Genomic DNA, 23524 nt, shown 5'->3' with positions numbered 1-23524 from the left:
AACAAAGGGCTAAAAGCAATTCTTTGTAATAATTGAGCCAGTTACAGACCAAATCGATTAACTCCATTTGTAAATCCTTAATATAATCATTATTTTCAAATTTTTCGCATACCTAATTTAATATAAGGCTTTAAATATAACGTTATATTTTTATATATCATTATATTAAAGCATTAGCGATATATAAAAATACATTCTGTAATGTTTATTTAAATTTAAAGTTTAAAGGGAATTTTAAAAAATAATTTATATTATCAATTTTTATTCTTTTTTGTTTTGTGGAGTTAGTCGATTTGGCAAGTGAGCTGGTCAATTCATGTTGATTTGTTTACAACTTGTTACAGTTAAGTTGATTGGTCAAATCATTATAATTGCAAACCCAAATGCATTGTAAATAATCCCATCATGTTTAATGGTATACGTAACCAAGTGAGTATGACGTATTTCCCCTCACCTTTTGAGTTCGCTCAATGGGTCTATCAAGACTACCAATTATGTGAGTTACAGTAACATGAGTGGGTTCAATGTCAGTTCAAATACAATGCAAAAAACTCGAGACTAAGGCGCCTGGTAGGGACACACATGCCAGTAAGGTCTACGGGGAGAAAACTAAGAGTGACCACACCCACATTCTGTGGAGATATTTATCATGGTAGTAACCAGATCTAAGTGTGATGCCGGCTCAGACATCACTCAGGTTAATAAGGTCCGCATTCATGGGTTAGGCAGAAGCTCACATTTGAAAAATATGCCACAGTCTCCCTTGGTTACCAGTGGCAAAAGCAGTGCCAGCCCATGCATGATTACTGCAATGATCTCAACAGTTAAGAGGAACTAACCTAGCCTTGGTGTTTCTATGGCAATGCATTCACAGACCACAAAGGCTGGAAAACCATGCCAAAAGATGAAATGAACAATAGAAATGAAAGAGTTTATCATCTGTACTTACTACACCATCACAAAACTCGAAACAAACATGACAGCATACAGACAACTACTACGCCATTCACACAACAATATTCTCATCTCACTGTCATCGAACAAAGGGTTGTTGATCAAAAAAGAACAATTATACACAACAACCTTATCCCACAAACAACACTTGAACTTATCAAACAACAGGTTGCTGATCAAATACATTGACAGACAGAAGCATTTAACATTAATGAAGATCACGTAATATGTCAGGATAATCCAGAAACAAGCACTGATTATAACGTGCACACAATAGCTACCATAATGATTCTACAAACACTTCTTCATCCATCACTGATAACATAGTCATGGATTTAATTAATACACTCTCACTTATATTTCAGGAAACACTCACTACATATACAGGTACAGATCCACACAAAGACCACAAATATCAAAAATCAATACTTCAAAGGTAGTAGGAAAAACACTAAATTAGGTAAACACTCACTTACTACCACACTACATCCATTTAATTTCTACACTCTCAGAAATTCATACATTAGTTTATGCCGGGGCACTCACAGTAGTGACACACCATGGACTGAAAAAACAATCGCAGACAGATACACACAAAACACAATTCTATCACAAGCCTGCCTGGCAGAGAAGAATAGAAACATAAATAAATGACATTAGACAGCAATTAGGCAGGCTGATACAATACACTAAAAACAACATAACACCAAAATTAAAGAAACAACTCAAAAACATTTTTAAGAAAATCAAAACACACACAAAACATGAACATCACAACACACACGTTACAGAATATATTGATATGCTAAAATAAAAACTTGTAGCCAAAGCACAACTCCTCAAATGATACAAAATTTAATTAATACCAAATCCAGTATTGATTCCCAACACAATGGTATGCCAACTGAAGAACTCTCAAATTATTAATCTTCTTGTTGGTCTACTGCTGTCAAGTGCAATTCTGATGCAGACTGGATCAAAAAAAAAGAGCAAAGACATGCAGAACACATCTAGTATGCATTATGTTTAAATAAATACACAAGTCATCCATTGTACAATGCAGAAAGCACACAACTGGACAAAACCTGGTGTAGACAACATTCACAAATTCTTGTACAAAAAATTCACATCCTGCACTAGGAACAATACAACATATAACTTCTGGTAGCAGGCTCTTAGCACAAATAGAATATTTACATAGGCATAATCAAATAGCAAATATAATACACTAAGAGCTTGCATACACACACAGATTATTAAACCCCAGGTACCATATTACAAATATACTCCACAGGCAGTTTTAGAAAATGACACAAAATATACTATGACAAAGCCATAATCACAGATAAAACAATTCATCACAATAGACCTGACATCATTGTCATTGACAAATGCAATAAGATCGCTTATATAATAGACATCTTCGTTCCAAACATTCATAACATGAAAAATGCTTCTACTAAAAAAATCAACATTATACACTCCACTTGTCCATAAAATAAGGCAACTGTGGAGAATAGATAGGATATTTATTGTGCTTATTGTTCTCTCTTCCACTGGTGTCATATCCCATACATTATACAAAATTCTAGAAACATTAAACCTTAATAAAAACATATACATGTGACTACAGAAAGCTGCAAAATTGGAACATATGTCACATTGTGAAGAAGTTTCTAAACATCAAAACGTACACGAATAATACAGATTAATGTTACACTTGTTTGGGTAGCTATACCTTGACTTTAGTCCGACATAGCACTTGGCACCAGTATCAGCTGAACAGGACATTTGCAATATAATAATAGTATATTTATAATAATAGTTATATTATAAAAATAGTATTATTATTATTACAGTCAAACCTCCAAACAATAACCACTGACAAGAAAAAAAAAAAGGCCAAGCCAATGCTTTGAGGTAACCATTGTTGGGAGATGAGCTAAAATTGTGCAGGATGTATAAATTAAAGAAAAACTTAATTAATTTTAACATTATAAAGTTATGTAAAAACTTTTTGTAATTAAATCCTTCTCTAACATGCAGAGAACTAAAAATACATATAGATTAGTTATTGTAGACTATATCTTACATTTTAAAACAGAAGGAACAGTGTCCTCTACCAGCAATAATTAAAAAATTTCTTCAAATTCTTAAAAAACTAAAATAGAGTTAGTCCTTGATGTTTTTAAAAAACATGTTTTAATATTTACAAATAATAAACATCTCTAAGCCCAATGAGTATATAATGAATTACCAACGATCGCCTTAAATATCAAGCTATAACCTGGCTAATTAAATGATTGATATAAAGCAATTTGTTAATTGGGCTTAGAGATGTTTATTATATATATATACCTCGCCAAGTAATGCGTTAGCTGGCTGAGTGCCATTGTGGAGATGTTCTTAGTGGATGTAGGAGTCGTCCCCAGCCAGTGTTGTATTTAATCAAGTAAGGTTATATCTAAATTAATATGCCTCTGGAAGTGAAGACTCGCTCAGGTTCCAGGTGGCGTAATTGGCAAGTGCACTGCACAGCAAGTGGAGGTTGCAGGTTCAAGCCCTGCCCTGGGTCAGTTCTTTTATTCCAGAAGGTTCTAAATTTATTTAATAATTTAGTTATGAGATGGCACCTAACATCTACCTCCAGTAACAAATTGCTTTATATCAATCATTTAATTAGCCAGATTATAGCCCGATATCTAAGGCGATCATTGGTAATTCATTAATATTTACAGCCAAGTTTATTAAAAACAACAAGTGCCCTGAGTACCTGATATTTAGCACTAATGAATACTTTGTTACAAAATTATATTTCAGCTTAACTTGTTCAAAAATAAATCAAAATGTTAATTGTCACAGATATCACATTGCAAGATAAATAGCTCTGAACTTGTTTGTCAGTAAATGCAACAAATTGCTTAAGAATTAAGAATATAAAATTAATAAATAAATCACTTAAATAATGTCTAAAATTAAACTGATAAAAAATATTATTATATAAGCTCATTAAAAAAATGCAGGAATACCTTCGACTTGCAGCACAGATACTACTTGCAGTTTCCAAATTCTTTTGTAATTCTGTTACACGCTGTAATTCTAAAGTATATGCAGATTGATTTTGTAAAATGAGATCCAGGACTTTCTTTGATACCTTCAAATGATAATGTTTTATTTAAATAAAATTATAAATATCATTTTGATATATCATTCTTTACTAAAGTTAGTTAAAAACATGAATAAATTAATTATATTTTATTATATTTAAAAGTTTTTGTATTATTTACTTGATTTATTAATTTATTGAAAAATATAGAAAACCTTAACTGCAATTAATACAATAGTCATAGAAACATATTTACCACATAAATTTAGTATCACTTATATATATATATATATATATACATATATATATATACATATATATATACATACTGGTATATACATTAAACACTCAGTAAACTAAAACTATGTAATGCACTCACTGAAAACACTCATTATTTGTACAATTTATTGATTTGCTAGATTGAAAGGTTGTTGATCACTGTATTATAGATCAGTGGTGCACAAACTGTGGGTTGCAACCTCCAGAGGGGTTGCAAGAAAATTTTTTGGGGTTGCCAAATTTTTCATTAAATAAATATTTATACCCATATGCATAAATAAAACCATTGTTTCATAAAATTATGTGTTTCATTCAGACCTCTAATAAGGCAGAAACATAAGCACAAATCCCATAAAGAATTTCATTTTAACTACATTGATGATTAAAAAAATGTCTACTGTCTATCCAGCCCGGTCAAAACAAAATTTTACACAAAATGGGGGGTTGGAAATGAAAATAGTTTGCACACCACTATTATAGATAACCTGTTTATTAGACTTCTGCAGTTTCCAAACTAAGTACTATAATTTCTTGCACATAATCTAAAATTATGTGCAAGAAATTATAGTACTTAGTCTTTTAAATTTAGTAATTATAGTAGAAGTCTTTTAAAAACATAATCTAAAATTATGTTTTTAAAAGGCAATTTGAAAGTGAATGAGTTAGATGCAATGGGAGAGGTTATATGACAATTTTAAATTGCAATTAAATTGATCAAATAGCTTTGATTTTATTTAGGAAATGTAAAAATCCTTTACATGATCCAGACATTGTTTTGCCACCACAATTTTTCTCAAAACCAACAAAGATAGGTTTTGAGAAAAACTGCAATTTCAGCATATCGGGAAAAGGATTTCACACAAACTATTTTCAACACTTATTCCATAAATATTAATGCATTTAAGCAGTATGTTATCACTACAGAAAGGCCATATTGATAGCATACTACTCCATGGTTTTACGTCTCTTCAGTAAACAAGATCCTTGTTCATGAACCTAGAAGTTATCCAGTCAGTCACACTTTTAATTAGGCAAAGAAGCACAAGAAGCATAGAATAAAGAACAAAATAATTGTGTAAAGAGTTTACATAGAAGTTCAGCAGATATTATAATTAAAAATGTTATTCTCCAGCATCTGATTTCATCATATTCTTATGTTTCTAGCTGAAGAAAACTACCAAAGAAAAAAAACAAAGAAATTTTCATCAGAGGTACTGCAACTTCTTTCTGAACCAGAAGTATCATAAGTTGAAAAAAGTGACAATGCAGGCCTACTTTCGTACATGATCAGTTATCCAAACAATCAGAGACCCGAACTGTTTCGGATAATCAATGCTCTACTGTATTACATACTTTCTAAGTAACTCTTTTACGTAGGAATACTCTTTACGTCATCTTTTCTGAAAAAATATTCAAACTATACTCCACATGTACCTATGCATGCTTAGAAATGTTGGTGCATGGATTGCTCCAACACTCTTTTGAAGGTTCCAGACCTCCTGCAAATGGTGGTGCAGACATTGACAATACATTGCAACAGCATGTTCACATTGTCAATGAGAGCGGTATACATTAGCATCTTCAGGTAGTCCCATAGATAAAAATCCAAAAGATTTGCATCAAAGAATATGTATGCCATGCCACTGGACCAGTTGTGCATATCCATCAGTGCTGATAGGTATGTATATTGCTATATCACTTTAGTCAAAAGTTATGTAAGAGAGTTAGGTAAAGAAAATCTGTCTTGAACCTGACATTGTATAAGAAGTTTGATTTCTCAAAAACCTTGAAAATTTTCATTTCTTGGACATATGTTTATAAGTCTTTCTTTATTTTTCTGTAAAGAATCATCCCCTAATGTTTCTGAAATAGTGGAACAAATTTTAAGGATGATTCCTCACAGAAAAATAAAGAAAGACTTATAAACATATGTCCAAGAAATGAAAATTTTCAAGACTTTGAGAAATCAAACTTCTTATAACAGCATTAAGTTCAATTCAGATTTACATAACTCTTACATAACTTTTGACTAAAGTAATGCACTAAACCAGTCAAGTCCGCATAAGTCGACACCATCGGTTAAGTAGTCAGTTTTCCGTGGTCTCGGTCCCAGCCGACTTACATAGGCATTAATGTTAAAAAAAACTTCGGTTTACTCAACACCATTTAACTCGTCACAACTGGATAAGTCAACATACTTTTGCTGTCCCACACTCTGATAAGTCGTCACCCCCTCCTGAAAAAATGAATTCACTCTGCACATGTGGTGCGAACTCATTTTTTTCAGGAGGGGGGAGTCGATTTATTTATTAATATATATATATATTAATAAAAATGCCTTAACATTTTATGTATTTTTATGTATAAAAATAATAACAGATAAACAAAAAGAAAATATACGATCTACATCAATGTCACACCAGAATCCAATTTCGCATTTTCTCATGCTAGAGGCATTAAGAATCCTTAGACATTACTTGCCAACAACTGACAATTGCGAAGTTGATGTTTTCAAGGCATTCGTGATCGTTGAGAAAGTCGAGACAGTAAGTGCTCAAAACAAACAACACTAAATGAATTTTTTAGTTTTTCATCTACAGAGTAATTGTAAATGGAGGACACAATGTATTGTAAGCCTATACTACTGTATTTTCCTAATTGTAGTTTTGTGGTTTTTTTTTCCAACTTCACTTTAGTTGTCACATCGGATAACTCGACACATTTCCACTTCCCCTTGAAGTGTTGACTTATGCAGACTCGACTGTATTTGTTGTATGCACTGTATTATAATTAACAAAGTAGCTTGACAATGCATACTAATAAAAATAAAAATAAAAAAATAATAATTTTTTCATAAAAAATAAATCACTACTAATATTTAATTATATATTTAGGAGCAGTCAGTTAAATGCCATAAGTTTTGACAACAAATTATTCTAAATTCACCACTGAATTTGCCAACTGCCAGACTCACTGTTCATTGTCTTCAAAATGGGGATGACATTGAGCAGTATATCTCCTGCATCATTAAGGTCTCTGTACAGCATGAGTGTCTTTTACAAATAAAACATTTGTTGCTTGCAATACCTAAGTGCTGTAGTGGTGAATTTTAGTACTAATTGCTTTTTACAGAAATGTCTTTTGCACATCCTGAAATGTCACCCTATCATATTTGGCTTCATTTGGACTGCTAAATCTCTCCAAACAGTGCTGAATAAGAATATTTTAATTATGATCACATCATTTAGTATATAAACTTTATTTTAACAATTGTTATATTATTATTCACTCAAAAAATTAAATAAAAAAAATAATTTTAAGTGTCTAAATTTAAGCTTAGTTCATACAGAAAGAAATCACTGGAAAAAAATGGGAAGCAAAACAAATACTGCATTGGCAGTGATGTCCTTTCAAACAAATTTATGCAATTGCCTTTTAACATGCTGAACTTTTGCTTTAGCAAAAGACATTCTCCGCCAATTGAAATTTTTGGAGGGAGAAAGGCGATTTAAACACAGCAGCTACAAAACATAAACTTTCTAATTATATTCTTTTAATTATTATAATTAATTTTAAAATTTTGTTTTTGATTTAAAAAAAAATGGATGAAACAAGCATAAACAATTTGCTATTATCATCCGTCGTATTGTTTTAACAATGTTTGGTGTTGTTGATTCCTTTGACTTTTTTTATTCCTAAGGGCACGGTCTATAGCTCTGATAAGGTCCTAAATGTCTCATTTAGAGCTGTAATTGATTGTACCCTGTTGTTCACATATGATTGCTCATTTTCTATTCTCATTTTGTGAAATGGCAGTGAGAATTTATTATGTGAAAATATATCAGTTGACATTCTGCTTTTGCTTTACTTTCACTAGTAAATGTCTGTCTAAACTATGCATAGAGTTCCCCACAGTAAATAAGAGTTAAGCAATCTACTCTCAAATTTGGGTCATTGGATATTATCCATACTAGGTATCTAGTTAATTAAAACTAAAACTAACTGACCTTTACACCAAAACCAAAATTAAAAATAAAATAAAATCAATTGAAATGTATTTTAGAAAGTTTGGATAAAGTATTTGTTGTCCATCTTGATTGATTTGGTTATATTTCATCCAGGCAGTCAAAGTTGAGTCTCTATTTATATCACTTCTTTGTAAAGTATTAGTTTTGGTTTTGGCAATAATGGAACATTTTGCTTTTAATATATATTATTTTTCTTTTAATATTTTTGAGTTAATAATAGAGTAAATGTTAAATAATTATATATTTATTTTATAGTGAAAATGTTCACCTGTTACCCACAAAAGGCAATGCCTCCTTAATCAAAGTAAAAATACATCAATTGTCCTATTATTATGCTAAGACCAGATGTTTCATCCACTCAAATATATACGTCCTCTAAACCAATGTCTGCTAAACTCAAGATTATTTATTTGATATATTAAAAATTTTTGAACAAATATTCTTCCAAAACAATTTTTTCTTAAAGTATATGATGAACTTTGAAAACAAACAGAAAATGATCAAAACTAGTCAGTCAATAAAAACCAGAATTAATTGATATGTAATTAAAAGAACATAATTATGTTCTTTTAATTACATATTAATTAGTTCAGAAAAATGATGAATTGAAATTAAAATATTTTAATTAAATTGTAACTGATCTGACCAACTAATATATTAAGTGGAAAAATCTAGAAAATTGTACTCTCTATTTAAACAATAAATATGAGTTGTAAGAATGTCTATTATTTGTTTATTAGAAATTAAATATTTTCTAAAACTCAAAAATAATGATGTGTTATTGCATTACTTTCAATGATTTATTTTAAAAAAAGGTCATACAATATAACAATAATCTTTCATATTTGTAAATATAAATATATACCATATTTTATGGACTATAAGACACTATGGACTATAAGACGCACCTGAATTTTGGAGGCAATTTTTCGAAGAAAAAAGTGCGTCTTATAGTCCGTAAAATACAGTATATACGAGGGCTTTTTTTTCAATCTTAGAGACGAGCTTTTCCATTCCCTTCTCATAGAATGTTGCCGCCAGTGAACTGAGATGGCCTTAACAACGTCATTTTGAAGATCATCATTAGTCTCAAAACTCTGCCCTGCTAGCCACGTTTTCAGTTCAGGAAAGAAGTGGAAATCTTCACAGATTAAAAAGTTCCAATCTGGGTGAAAGTCTGAAAGATGGATGTCTTCACCAACTTTAAACACCCAGCATATAGCCCCGATTTAGTGCCGAGCGACTTCCACCTCTTTCCTGAACAGGAAAAGTAACTAAGAGGGCAGATGTTTGAGACTAATGACAATCTTCAAAACAACATTAGGGCCCATCTCAAATCATTGGCAGCAACATTCTATGACAAGGGATGGAAAAGCTCCTCTACAGATATGACAAATGCCTCAATCTTCATGGCGATTACATCAAAAAGTAACCATGTTTGTACCTAACTTTTGGTAATAAATTCATTTTGTTATTTAACTTGTCTTTTTTGTTTTTTATGGACCATCAGAGGTTGAAAAAACAACCCTCATACATATATATATTCTGAAAGTTTAATTAAAAGATTAAATATTAAGAATTTCATTTTTAAAATCTTGCTACTATATACATAGTAGCATTTTTATATTAAAAAATAATTGTATATGAAGCGTGCAATGCCATAAGGTTGTAAATGCCATTTTTCTCAAAATTCGTTTTATTGAAGAAATGAATTTTAAATGCAATGTTTTTTCCTACAAAAAAATATTGTGGCGATTGTGGCGCTCTAAGTGGCTATATTTTGAAGATGACGTTATGTGCAAGCCATAACGTTTTAAGCGCCAAAGCGCAAGCCACGTGACTTTTGGCGCGTAAAATGTTACGGTTTACTTTTACATCATTTTGTTATTCCAATTTGTAACGCAGTGAGTTTTTTACGAGTGAAATGAATTCCTTAAAGTATGAAATACCTAAAAGAAGAAAGAAATGTGCAGAAAAATGGAAGAAGAACATTCGAAAGAAACAAAAAAATAGTGGCTTAGAGTACATTTCTCCCATATCACAGAAAGTTAATCCGAGAAAGGATCCACCAACAGGGGTAAGTAAAAGACTTAATACTTCAAAAATATAGACGTAGATTTGAGATTTGCAAGATATGGATAGTTATTGTGTCTATGCATGGGTGAACAACTTGTATATGACTGTTTCCAACAAGTTTGTCAAACTTTTTGTTTACGTTACAGGTGACATGCAAGTGTTCCTTCGCTTGCAAAAACGTAACGTTGGCTTACCGTCAGGAACTCTTCCAACAATTTTATGAACTGGCTGACTACAATAAGCAACAGAGTTATCTTCAAAGACTTGTTCATCCCCAGATGATAAAAAGGAGACGATATGGGAAGTACCACCATCCTTCTGGAAGTAGAAGGCAACACTCTTTCAGTTATCATTTGCTTCTTCCCGGTGGAAGTGAAATAAGAGTTTGTCTTAAGACTTTGTGTAATACATTCGGGGTTACTGCAAGAAGAATTCAGTTGATTAGAGAAAAGATTTTGGAAGGAAAAATGGATGCTACTGATCAAAGAGGAGGCCAGCGAAAATGTACTGAAAAGCAGTTGTGGACGGAAAAAATAATTGAGCACATTAAGAGTTTTCCAAGTGAAGAAAGTCATTATGCTCGAGCCAAAAGTACAGATAAAATGTACTTATCACCTGATCTCAATGTTAGCAGAATGTATAGAGCCTTCCTTGAGAAATATTGTCAACAGTATGCTGGGAGCAAAGCCCCAGTTACTCGACAATGGTACAATGAAATTTTCCTGACCAAATTCAATCTGTCTTTTCAAAGACCTCGCATGGACACTTGCTCAACTTGTGACCGCCTTGATGTACGAATAAAAGCTGGTGATGCATCAGCAAAAACAGAACTGGAATTACATCATTACAGAGCTGAAGTAACCACAAAAGACATGTCTGATGACACAAAAAATGCTAAAACCTCAGATTCGTATGTTATATCTTTTGACTTGCAGCAGCAAATGTATATACCACAATTAACACACACTGAAATGTATTATGCTCAACAATTGGCATGCTACAACCTTGGAATTCACGATTCAATTAAAGAGAAAGGATGCATGTGTTTGTGGAGTGAGAATTTTGGAGGAAGAGGGTCTTTGGAAATATCATCCTGTATATACCATTATATTACTACTGAGGCTGCTATTGGTGACCGAAAGAAGCTGACTTTGTGGACAGACAATGGTGTTGGTCAAAACAAAAATCAATACGTGATAGCCATGTATCTGGTGTTATTGGCCAATAATGTATTTTCAGAAATAACACATAAATACCCTGTAAAGGGTCACACATTTCTCAGCTGTGATTGAGACTTTGCTCTAATTGAAAAACGGAGGAAAAAATGCAAAGCCTACACACTAAAGGATCTTGTGGACATCATTAAAAGTGCAGGGACCAAAAACCCTTTTACCTGCATCGTATTTGAGAAATTTCATGACTTTAAATCGATTGCCCACGCATTTTTGAATACAAAAGACCTGGGAATCTCAACAGCATCCCAAATTAGACTCTCATCAAATAACTTTGGTAAAGTTATGATTGCTAAAGATGGAGGTAAAGCAGCAAGATGGTGCACTGGGCTTAATGTGCTGAAAGATGGAGTTAGCATTGATGATTTCAAAAATCTTCCACTTCCTCTTGCTCGCTCCCATTTTGGGATTCCTCAAAAGAAGAAACCTGACATTGGTAAAATGATACCATTTTTAAATCCAATAGCACAAACCTATTTCAAGGAGATGCTAGCAGAACCAGATAACTAAATGCCAGTTTATTAATAGTTAACCTGTCACTTTATTATTTGATATTTCAAAATGATATTTGGACTTCCATTATTCTTTCAAATTTGAAGTTTTTAAATACGTTTTAACTTTTATTACACTAAATTAATACCTTATTGATAAAGATTACAGCCCAGTTCAAGTCATTAATAGATTATTGTCAGTTTTTAATGTTAAAATTGATATTGAATTTGTAAATTGTGTTTAATAATTTAAATGTAAGTTTTTGGTATTCAAAACTGTTTTTCAGCTGTAGAAACATTAATTTTATGACTGCAATCGTTTTTGGCATTTACAACTTTATGCACTTGCACAATTTTGGCATTTACAACGTTATGGCTCTAACCCTGTTTTTAAACTTTTTTTGTTTCCTTACTATTATTCGTAGGTGTTTGAAATTAAACCCAATGTTTTATTCCAAACTATAAATTGTTAAAATAATTTTTCTAGCATTTGATTAAAGTTTGTTCATTAGAAAAAGTGTTTTTTCTCTCTCCTGAAAAATTTGTTTTTTGGCATTTACAACCTTATGGCATTGCACGCTTCATATATATCAAGTAAAATTTTTTTAATGAATAAATTAAATAAAATTACAACTTTTATGAAATTAAACATAAAACTTACAACATGATGCTGCTTTTTTAATTTCAGAAAATCATTTTGAATTTGAAGAAGATCCAAGACTTCTGGAAGTTTCTACTTAAAAAGATGATAAAATTTGTAAAATAAATATAATCACTTAAATATTAAATGAAATATTCTCTCAAATTTTGTTAACAAATGTAACATTTCAATGATATCATTTTTCTATTAAAAATGTTTAATATTTTTCATTGAAAATACATAAATCATTTAAATTAATAAAATTTAAAAAATAGTTATACTTAAGTCAATACATACAAAATGTATTCCAAAAGTTTTAAGAATGAACATGCCTTTTTGATATTTTTAACTTTACACCTTTTTATAATTTACATGTAATCAACTTTCATGCAATTATGTGGTGATAGTACATTATGATAATACAAGCTTTTGAAGGAAAAGTTCTATAAAAATCAGATTATTATAAATGGCATAAATAATTTAAAACTAAACAAATCGCTATAACCAATGATCAATGTGATGAATGATCTGAAACCACAAGAAATGTAAAAGCACAGAAAATTTCCTATCCTTTCTTGTGAGTATTCTAAGTAGAAAACATATTAATTTGAAAAATTAATTTTATGCAAAGTAATTAGCATAATTGGCATCATATAAAATTTTGTCTATTATTAATAGATGTGTACAGATATATCAATTCCTATAAATATCAATCCTTAACAGAACACTCCAATTAAAATAAAATTTGCATCATATCTTGAAACTGTGTTTAATATGAAATACTATATTTAAAAAATTTTTTTAACCGATCAAAGACTTACTCTAATGGAGATACAAAAAATTATTAAAATACAATAATTAAAATGTATTTTACTCAATTTCAAAACTAAAAGGAAATTTACACTTATATTTTATTTTGTTATTTTTAAAATACCTGAAGTATTGATATTTAAGATGCAATAAAAAATATTAATATCGGTTATATTTAATGGCAAATTTCAATATATTATATCTATGAATTCAAAATATTTTTCTATATTATACCTGTAGAACAAATTCACTAGAATCAAAAGTATCATCACTGTAATAAATATTCTCCACAGAATTTAAAATTTCTTCTTCCACTGCAGGATCACAATTACTTTCTTGAATATCATCCTTAAAATTAAAGAAAATTATTATTAATCATCGTATTAATAAGTATTTTTAAAAAAAAATAAAACTGTATCTTAATTATAAGAATGTTCAATGAAAATTTCTTCCCAAAACTGAACTGTAAATGAATTAACACTCAAGATAATCTTGATTTAACCCAGAAAATCACATTAATTCTCAGCACAAATGTTTTTAACCCGGGTGAGGTCGCAAAGGTCAACAACTGATAGAGGTCGCTGCGGGTCACCTCGACCCGCATTTTAGATATTAATTTTTTTCTTAACAGTTCAACTTTTTTCACTTTTTTCTTTTAAATATTATTTGTCATTCTGTTTAGTAATTTAATAAATATATATGTTTACTTTGTAAGCCTTAGTTAATTATTTATTAACATTCGAATTTACATATTAAAATTTGGGGAAAATTTTTATAAGTATCTGAAAAATTTTAACTATTTAAAAAAACACGAAACAATTAGTGATTATAGAAGTTATTTTTATCATAGAAAAGGTATGTCACTTTATGATTTTAAAAAATTATATTTATTTTATTTACATTACATTATTAATACAAATTTACGCAGACGTCAAGGGTCGCTGCGGGTCACCATGACCCCAAAGAGCAATTATCTGTTAAAGCATTCTGAAAAACTGAGTAACGGCGATATGTTCCGATAATAACAATAAATTTAAAAAGCTACTGTAAGTCACATTGGTAAAACTTAATTATTAACAATTCAGTCGATCATGAAATAGGGGGTGCGGGTCAGAATGGGTCATGCGACCCCTCCCGGGTTAATCTACACAGATCTGCTTCAGGTTTCGAATATTTGTTCTATAATGGAACACTCAAAAGAATAATAATAAACTACAAATTTAAAATATAAATACAAAACCATTTGGATATTAAAATAAGCACAAGGAAATTAAAATTACAGAAAAATATTGTAAAGCACTTGCCTAGTATAAAAGATGTAGTTTCTTCTTTAAAGATGTGGGGATTGTATTAATTTTAAAGAAGAAAAACACCTCTCTTTCTACTGATATGTATAGATCAAAAACATTTATTGTGAAAACTAATGTGATTTGCTGGATTAAATGAAATGTTAAGAATATTCAAGATAAAATATACAAAAAGAGATTAATTATAATTTATAAGGATAGTTATTAAAACAAAACCAACAATTTATTATCTGATTTTTATTTATTATACTATAATTTCTTTGTTTTTGATTAATACATGAATTTCTATAAATATCAATCCTTAACAGAATACACCAATTAAAATGAAATTTGTATCTTATGTTGAAATTAAGAACCCTTAACTCAACAACAACATAAAAACCAGCAAAATTTTCACTCACTTGTCAAGCAAACATTTTCATCCAATTTCAATGGACATTTTCAGGCTAAAAATCTAAACATGAAAGTGGATGAAAATGTTTACTTGACAAGTGAGTAACAATTTTGCTGGTTTTTATGATATTAAGTTAGGTGTTCTTAGTATATTAACTACATTCAGCAGTTCTCCATTATTTTGAAATTATTTCAAAATCTGATTTAAGCCTTTTTTTCATCTGTTTTAAAATCAATTTTCACCTTATAAATATTCATTATACAATACAGCATAAAATATTAAATAGCTATCCATTTCCTAATATATTCATGTTAAAATTTTTAAATATGAAAGTAATTAAAAAGTTCATAAATGTATATAAATTGTTGAGTTGTTAGTACTAGCCTGTTTCCCTAAAAATAAGACAGTGTCTTATATTAATTTTTGCTCCCAAAGATGCGCTAGGTCTTATTTTCAGCAGATGTCTTATTTTTTCGTATGATATGGCGGCTTCCGGCGACCAAGGGGAGCTCACCACAGCACACTCGTACAGCACAGCAGGGACAGCGTATGGTATGGCAGCAGGCGATAGGCATCTTGATGCCTTGCCTGCACATTTACAAGTGACAGCCGCAGAAGGGAACATCAGGGTTGGTGGTAGGTGATGGTCTTCATGTCCTGCATGCAGCTGCTCTGCAACAGACAGTGAAGGTAGGGGATAATGGTGACAGGCTAAAAAGAATCACAGCTGCATGCTCTGGTGTTCTGTTTGACAAGCATGCTTTCAAATGAAAACCTTGCTAGGTCTTACTTTCCAGGGAGGCCTTATATTTAGCAATTCAGCAAAACCTCTACTAGGACTTATTTTCAGGGAACACGATAATATCAATTTATCTGTTTAAATAATATATTGTAGCAACTTCTAAATTATTATAATAGTAATATAAACTGTTTTAAATTTAATTCTAATTGCAATAATTAATAAATTTTTAATATTATAAATGTTTTAACTTAATAAATTCACTAATCATCATCATGTTAAGTTATAACAATATCTATATACCTTTTTAACTATAGTCTGCTGTGGAGATAAATCTTTTGTCGAAATTCCTTCTGTAATTGCTGGAGGAAATTGCGTACCCTAAAATAACAAAAGAATTTCATTATAAAGAAACAAATTCATCAATTTTTTTATAGAAACAAGAAATTCATTTAAATTATTTTCTTAATTTTTATTTGTATTATTAATTATAATTAAAACAAATTAATGAAAAGTACAGTGCAATTGTGATTTACAGAGATACTATATTCCTGCAGCATGTACATAAATAAATATTCACATAAATTATGACCAATTATGCCAGTAAATATATCTATTAAAACTGGTAGATGCAGTTCTGCAAATGTTTAAGTAGTCATCAAAATAAAAAAATTTTAAGTTTTTTTATGCAGATAATTAAAATTAGAAACATTTATTTTATTTATGTAAAATATGAAAAATAAATACATAAATAAGTAAATTAAATGAAAAGTGAAATGTATATATATGAAAAAAATTGCCATAAAAAAAGCTGGCAAGGGCTCTTGCTTGACTTTCCCAGCACTTGATCAGGAGATTAAGGGGATCAGGAAGTAAGTACTGTACAGTACAATAATTACAATTATACTACAATATAAGACTTAAATAATAAAAGCTTAAAAAGAGTAATTTTGTCAAATTATGATAAATTTCTCAATTTAAAAAAAAGACATATTTAAGTTTAAGAACACTAAGACTCAAACTATTCAGCTGAAGGTTAAAGTTTAAATATGCTGTCATACCTTGAATGGGATCAAACTTAATGAAAATTTTATTCATTTGGCATTTAAAATATTTGTGAAAACTCATCTCTCCCCTCAAAATTAAGCTTTTGTCTTTTTTCAATAATTAATAATGATAAAAATTATTAATTTAATATATCATATATAGCATTTTAAATAATCAAAATATTTTCCTTTTAAAATATTTAATTTTTATAAATTTCACAAGAATAAACCTTTTAATAAATCAAGTTTGCTTTAAAAATTCATAAAATTACATGTAATTTGTGTCAAAGTTGCATTTGGTATATCTGTGTTCAAAAATTATCAGGGATGGTTCAGTAAAATGCAAGATTTGAACTTATACATCAAAACTTATTTCATCCCCTTCGAAGTAATCCCTTCCCACTGCAATGCACTTCTGTCAATGTTTTTTTCAAATTCTCAAAACGTGCTTTAAAGTTTTTTGTGAAATCCTTCAGACCTTGCAGTGAATTTTATTTTATGGCATCAATCGACTCAAAACAGTGACCACAAAGTGAAAATTTTAGTTGAGAAAACAGGAAAAAGTCACATGGAGCCATATCAGGTGAATATAAAGCTAGTTCATTTCATGCAATTTATAAATTTTTCTCTATTGATTATTTAAATAGCTGGGACAGCTTTATCACGGAAATGAAAGTATTTAAATGGATCCATATTTATTAAATTTTTGGCCAAAAATTCACAAAGAGCATTGTAAGCAGTGCATTATTGTGGTGCAAAATCCACAAGTTTTCTCACCACAAATCAAGTTGTTTTCTACAAATTGCTTCACACAAACAATGCAGAATGTTCAAATAATATTCTTTGTTTGGCTAGCCAGAAAGAATCTGTGATGCACAACACAACAACAATCAAAGAAAACAGTGAACTGATTTTTGACTGATTTTGACATGGTCTTTTCAGTCTTGTTTCACCTTTCAAGCACCATTCACTTGATTGTTGAGCTGTTATGTTGTCAAAAGCATAGATCCAAGTTTCATCATCTGCAATGATGCAATTTAAGAATGATTCACCTCAAGAAAGCATTTCCTGAATCAATCAAACACATTGTTTTTGGAAAAATTCAATGTTTTTGAAATGACTCAAGAAGTGAGACACTGCAAGCCCAAATAATCTTTTAAAATTGCTTGACAGGATCCAAATTATACTGGAACAAGTTCAATAATGTCCCTAATTGTCAACTAACTGACACCTAAATGCAAATTCCAACACATAATAAACAAAGAAATTTTAATGTTCAAATGTTTTTGGCCATCTTTTAGAAAGCCTCATCAGGAATGAATGCACAAAAAAATACAAAAACAATTCTATCTTTTGAAAATTTCTAACTTTCGAACCTCACTACATTTCAATTTTTAAACATTTAAACAATGTTCAATGCATTCCCTGTTAGAATGAAGCTATTCTTATACATAGGGTTTTTGACCGGCACGACTTACATTCGTTAGAGGCTCTAGAAATTTATATATCAGGCATGAAGGGAGATTGCATTAACTCCAACTATCTTACAGTACTGCAATCATGGAAGTATTATTTAGATTGCAACAGAGTATAATAATAATTTTATTGGTAATTATTTAATTTATGTGATGTAAAGGAAACGATTTCTGTATCAAACATCATTTAAATGTTTAAAAATTGGAACACAGCGAGGTTCGAAAGTTAGAAATTTTCAAAGGATAGAACTGTTTTTGCATTTTTTTTGAGCATTCATTCCTGATGAGGGCCTCTAAAAAACAGTGGAAAACATTTGAACATTAAAATTTCTTTGTTTATTATGTGCTGGAATTCACATTTAGGTGTCAGTCAGTTGATTATATAGTTCCAGTTTAAGTACATTATTTTTTGTCTCTAATTGTTAAACAATGATCATTGAGCCTTATATCTGAGTGACAGATTGTTCATCAGTTGAAATGGATGATCTATCAGTGTGTGGTTCATCTTCAACATGTTCTTTGCCTTCCTTGAACATCTTATACCACTCGAAAACTCTTGTTTTTGATAGACTATCATTACCAGAGGCTTTATGAAACATTTCTTTGTAGCAATAATTCCATTGCAAAAACAAAATTTAATATATGTTCTTTGCTTAATTATACTTGATATTTTGAAAATTGCCAGTGAAAAAGTTTTCACACACAAAACAAGTGTTTATTTGTAAACAAAAATGGATGATGATGTATGGATTGCTGCTAGATGTCAATGGAAATCATACCAAATGACTAAAAACAATGACAGTACCCTCTTGTACACACACACACTGTTTAAATGAACCATTCCCAAAACTTTTTGATCACAGTAGTAAATGCATGTTTCCAATGTTTTGATTTTTAATTGGGTTTTTTCACCAGTCCACAAATTGTTCACTAATGAAAATACTTGTTCTGTTCAGGCATTAGATCTAGGGAGGCATAAACAAACTTTGACAATTTTTAAAATGGTTTTAAGAGATGTGTGTTCATCTGTGAAATATTTAATAATTTGAACCAATCTACATTGACAGGACCTATTATTTTGTTGAGATTCTTAGATCTTTTAATGACAACAAACTTTTAATACATGGAATTTCATCAGATTGTTTGCTGTCATTTATATTTTAGTTCCAACAAAATGTTTTCCTTAATCTTCCCTGCCCAAAGATGGGTTTCTCATAGTAGGATCCATTTAAATACTTTCATTTCCATGATAAAGCTGTCCCAGCTATTTAAATAATCAATAGAGAAAAATTTATAAATTGCATGAGATGAACTAGGTAAATTGAATATTGGTGCTGTGCATTTGATGGAAACAATAAATTAAATATTGGTGTCAATATTTAATTTATTATTTCAATTCACAAAATAAAGAACAAAATTACCATTATAGAGAAAAAATAAATCTAAAGGATAAATTAGTGAAATAAAAGACTCCTCTTAAATAAAAGACCTATTGTCACCATAGATATAATGCAAAATAGACACCAGTGAGCACGCACGCACACAGTTTTATATGAGATTTTTATATTTTTGGGCTCATGGAATGTCAAAAACATCAGAAAATACAAAAAATCAGGAAGGGTCAAAATTTGTCAATTACCATACTTTCCCTGTGTTATATTTTATAACAGGTGGAAAAGTTACTAAAATATAAATACCATTGGAACTATTAATTATACTAGAAATTATATTGATAAAGTGAACAGTCTTTAGATATTACATAATGAAATACAATAAAATTTGATTATTAAACCATATAATTTTTCTGAACTTTAATGTTTAACGTAACTACTGAGAAATGCAATGCTTAATAGAAAAACACTCCACAAATTGCATTAAACACTTTAATTTTTATTTTCATAAATTATAAGGCCCTGTACTAACATTTACAGTTCAGTTTAATGAATTCTGGTAAAACTTTTGTTAGCTTTATTGCATGAATATCAACATTGTGACAATGGCATTTTGCCAGTGCAATCATAAAATTTACTTTAACATGCGAATTCACTTTATGCATATTCATTTAAGGCTAACAGCTGTATTGTTCTTCTTTGAAAAACTTCAAATATTACACAATACCAAGAAGGCAATTCAAGTAATTCAGAGAAAATTTTAAATCAATCAATCACTCACACTAAAAAAAAACTCACTAACCACAATCATGCTAGAAATTAAGATCCCAGAGTTTTATTTGATTCCCTAAAAGGAATATTTAATAAAAATTTACAAAATAATCTTTTAACGTAAAGCTTGAACATGAGGAAATACTTCAATGTGGTTATAATAGGAGACAAAACAATTTTACACAAAATTGTTTGGCTGATATTTTGACTGGCCAAAATTTAACAGGATGGGATAAATATTTTAAGAGGTTATATGGAAAAATAAAAATTCTTTCTTCAAATAAATTCTTACTTGTTTTTCTGCTATAAAAAAACATTTGGTGAAAAAATGCACTTTCATATTCTTTCAATTTATGATATATATTTATATACAGAAATAAATTCTGAAAATAAAAAAGACAAAAAATAACTGTGTATATAACAAAGACAATTTCCTTTGTTATTTTTTTTATGCTGTTATTAAAGTCTAAATTATTAAAACAGAATAAAATGCCATTAAAAACAAATCATTTATCATGTATGTGGTTAGAATTACATGTACGTACAGTGTGTTGATTTATAAAACAATGCAATAATTAAAAATCATTTAATCAATTGTTTAACTGATTATATAAAATTATAAAAAGTTAAATGAAATTATTTAATCAACTGCCTATAGAAAACTTGTCTGAAAATATACACATTGCTTTTAAAAAAGCAATAATCACATTAGACAAATTCTAACATGGCATTACTGTGCAAATTTAAATTTATATTCTTAATCCAACTACAATAGTAAGTTTTTATTTGAATATTTTTGGAGTATAATCAACAAAGTTAAGGAGAGCATTTAAACTAAGTTTGTTATAGTCTCAATTCAATTTTCAAACTTTTATTTTGCAAATAGAAAAATAAACAAATAATTTTGCTTTAAGTATTAATTGTTTTTAAGACATGGTACAACAATAAAAAACTTCTCCCTGACTTACAAAATATTTAATATCACATAACAGCAGCATTCTGTCAGTAATGTACATTGTTTAGGATATGACATGCATCTACATTATGATACACAGTATAGTTTGTTAATCTGGCACATATGAGATCAAAATGGTGCCAGATTATCAGATATTTTTGTATTTTGCAAAATTTGATAAGTTAGCCTGTGTGTAATCTGAATGTTATCAGACATTGCTATAAATTTTATACCATGGCATGCTGCTGTATGTTTCTAATTCATGGCATAAACATGTATCAGACACAAGAAAGCACCAGTAAAAGTGTTCAACCCAACACAAGCAAGATACTGTAACAAAATGAGTCATTTGATGTTTTTACACACATGCATACAGTACATAGGTACAGTACATGTATACATGTAAAAATGTCAGGTATATTCTTTGAGCTATAATATTTAAAATACTTCATCACTATACAGGATGTCATAAGTGACACTTTTTCTGAATGTACAGTAAATCTGATGTTCAGGCAATGACTAGTAAATACTGGTTAATTTTAAATAAACAAGCTTACAGTGCATGGGGATTATAAGCCATCAGATCAGCACTCACCTAAAGGAACATAAATCTATCAACAATGACCTTAGCTACATAAGCCAGTGACTCTGACATCAAGATGCATTTTGATCAAATGGAAATTCTGCATCATACATACAATAGAGGATAATTCAAATACTTAGAGCTATCTAAAATATATAAATCTGCCACAAGAAATGTGGCCACGAATTTCAAGGAGGCAGACTACCCTCCTCAGACGGAAGACATTTTTTAATCTTGTCTAATTTTACACATTCCTTCATCCACGGAGATTATCACAGCAGATAATCCATAAATCAACGAGCCAGCATAATTTAAATAGAGGCATTCCAACACATTTTATTCTAATTTTGAATGTTAAAAGCTTAATGATTCCTATTTAATTAAAATGGAAGAAAACATTTTCTGATATAAGTTTCTACCTTTTTGTTAGTTTTTTGGTTTATGAGCTTGTTTATTTGCATTTGATGTTTATTAGTCTTTTGTTTCAGGGCTGTCTGTAAATAATGTAAAAACAATTTAAGTGAAGAGAAGTCTTTCTTTCATTGTTTAAAGCCCTAAAACAAGAACAAAAGTAAACTTAAAAACCAATTAGCATTAAAAGTGACTATACATTCAGAAAAAGTGTGCTACTTATGACTCACCCTGTATATGAAGTTCGATCAACTTCTCAACAAATTCTATTATTGTTTTTCTTTTCTCTAAATTCTTTACCAAACAACAAAATACAAAAATTTAATCCATAAATCGAATATGTTTAAATCATTACTAATATATTTTCTAAAGCAATAATTAATCAATTATTTAGTCCAATTATCTCAGAATGAAATAAAATGCGTCAAATTTACCTGTCTGGAAACAATAGATTTTAATCTCTTCTTCAAATCCATTAGTTTAAATTAAAAATGAAAAATTCCTTTGCTTATTATATTCTTCATTTGTAAATTCAACATAAAGCATAAATTTTATAAACGTAACAAATCACGAACTCCAACATTCTACAAATTAAAACAAACATGTCGTCTGCCCGTGTTACAAATGCCCCCTGGAGGAAAGGAGTAACCTTTTTAAAATGAAATTCGATTTATATTATTATTATGATGATTATTATTATTTTATTTGGCGAAAATAACATTTAGCATCGTTAAAAACTAATAATAAAATGATGTCTAAAATTTATATAATTGAAATTAATTACTTGTTTTTCAATTACAGTACAATTGAAAGTTTCCGAACATTACAATTTTAAT

The 23524-nt window shown here is 29.7% G+C and overlaps 1 protein-coding gene across 3 annotated transcripts in view; it reads right to left on the bottom strand.

Moving 5' to 3' along the window:
- The window catches only part of Vps50 (vacuolar protein sorting 50), a 78580-nt gene extending 55274 nt beyond the window's left edge, over positions 1-23306 (bottom strand). For 2 of the 3 annotated variants that reach the window (XM_067286104.1, XM_067286103.1), the window contains exons 1-5: positions 23123-23306; positions 16360-16437; positions 13851-13964; positions 12828-12899; positions 3984-4108 (exon numbers count right to left, since the gene is read on the bottom strand). In XM_067286104.1, coding sequence (XP_067142205.1) covers positions 3984-4108; positions 12828-12899; positions 13851-13964; positions 16360-16437; positions 23123-23164 — 431 coding nt within the window. In that variant the 5' untranslated portion in view covers positions 23165-23306. Of the gene's footprint in view, positions 1-3983; positions 4109-12827; positions 12903-13850; positions 13968-16359; positions 16438-23122 lie in introns of those variants that run through there. The other variant, XM_067286105.1, reaches the window with a different exon arrangement.
- Positions 23307-23524: the final 218 nt, after the last annotated feature.

This window comes from Centruroides vittatus, unplaced genomic scaffold (genome assembly GCF_030686945.1).
Source record: "Centruroides vittatus isolate TY-2023 unplaced genomic scaffold, ASM3068694v2 scaffold_324, whole genome shotgun sequence".
In the NCBI taxonomy this organism is placed as follows: domain Eukaryota; kingdom Metazoa; phylum Arthropoda; class Arachnida; order Scorpiones; family Buthidae; genus Centruroides; species Centruroides vittatus.
The sequence above is the reverse complement of the archived record's forward strand: the minus strand, read 5'-3'. Positions and strand labels throughout refer to the sequence as shown.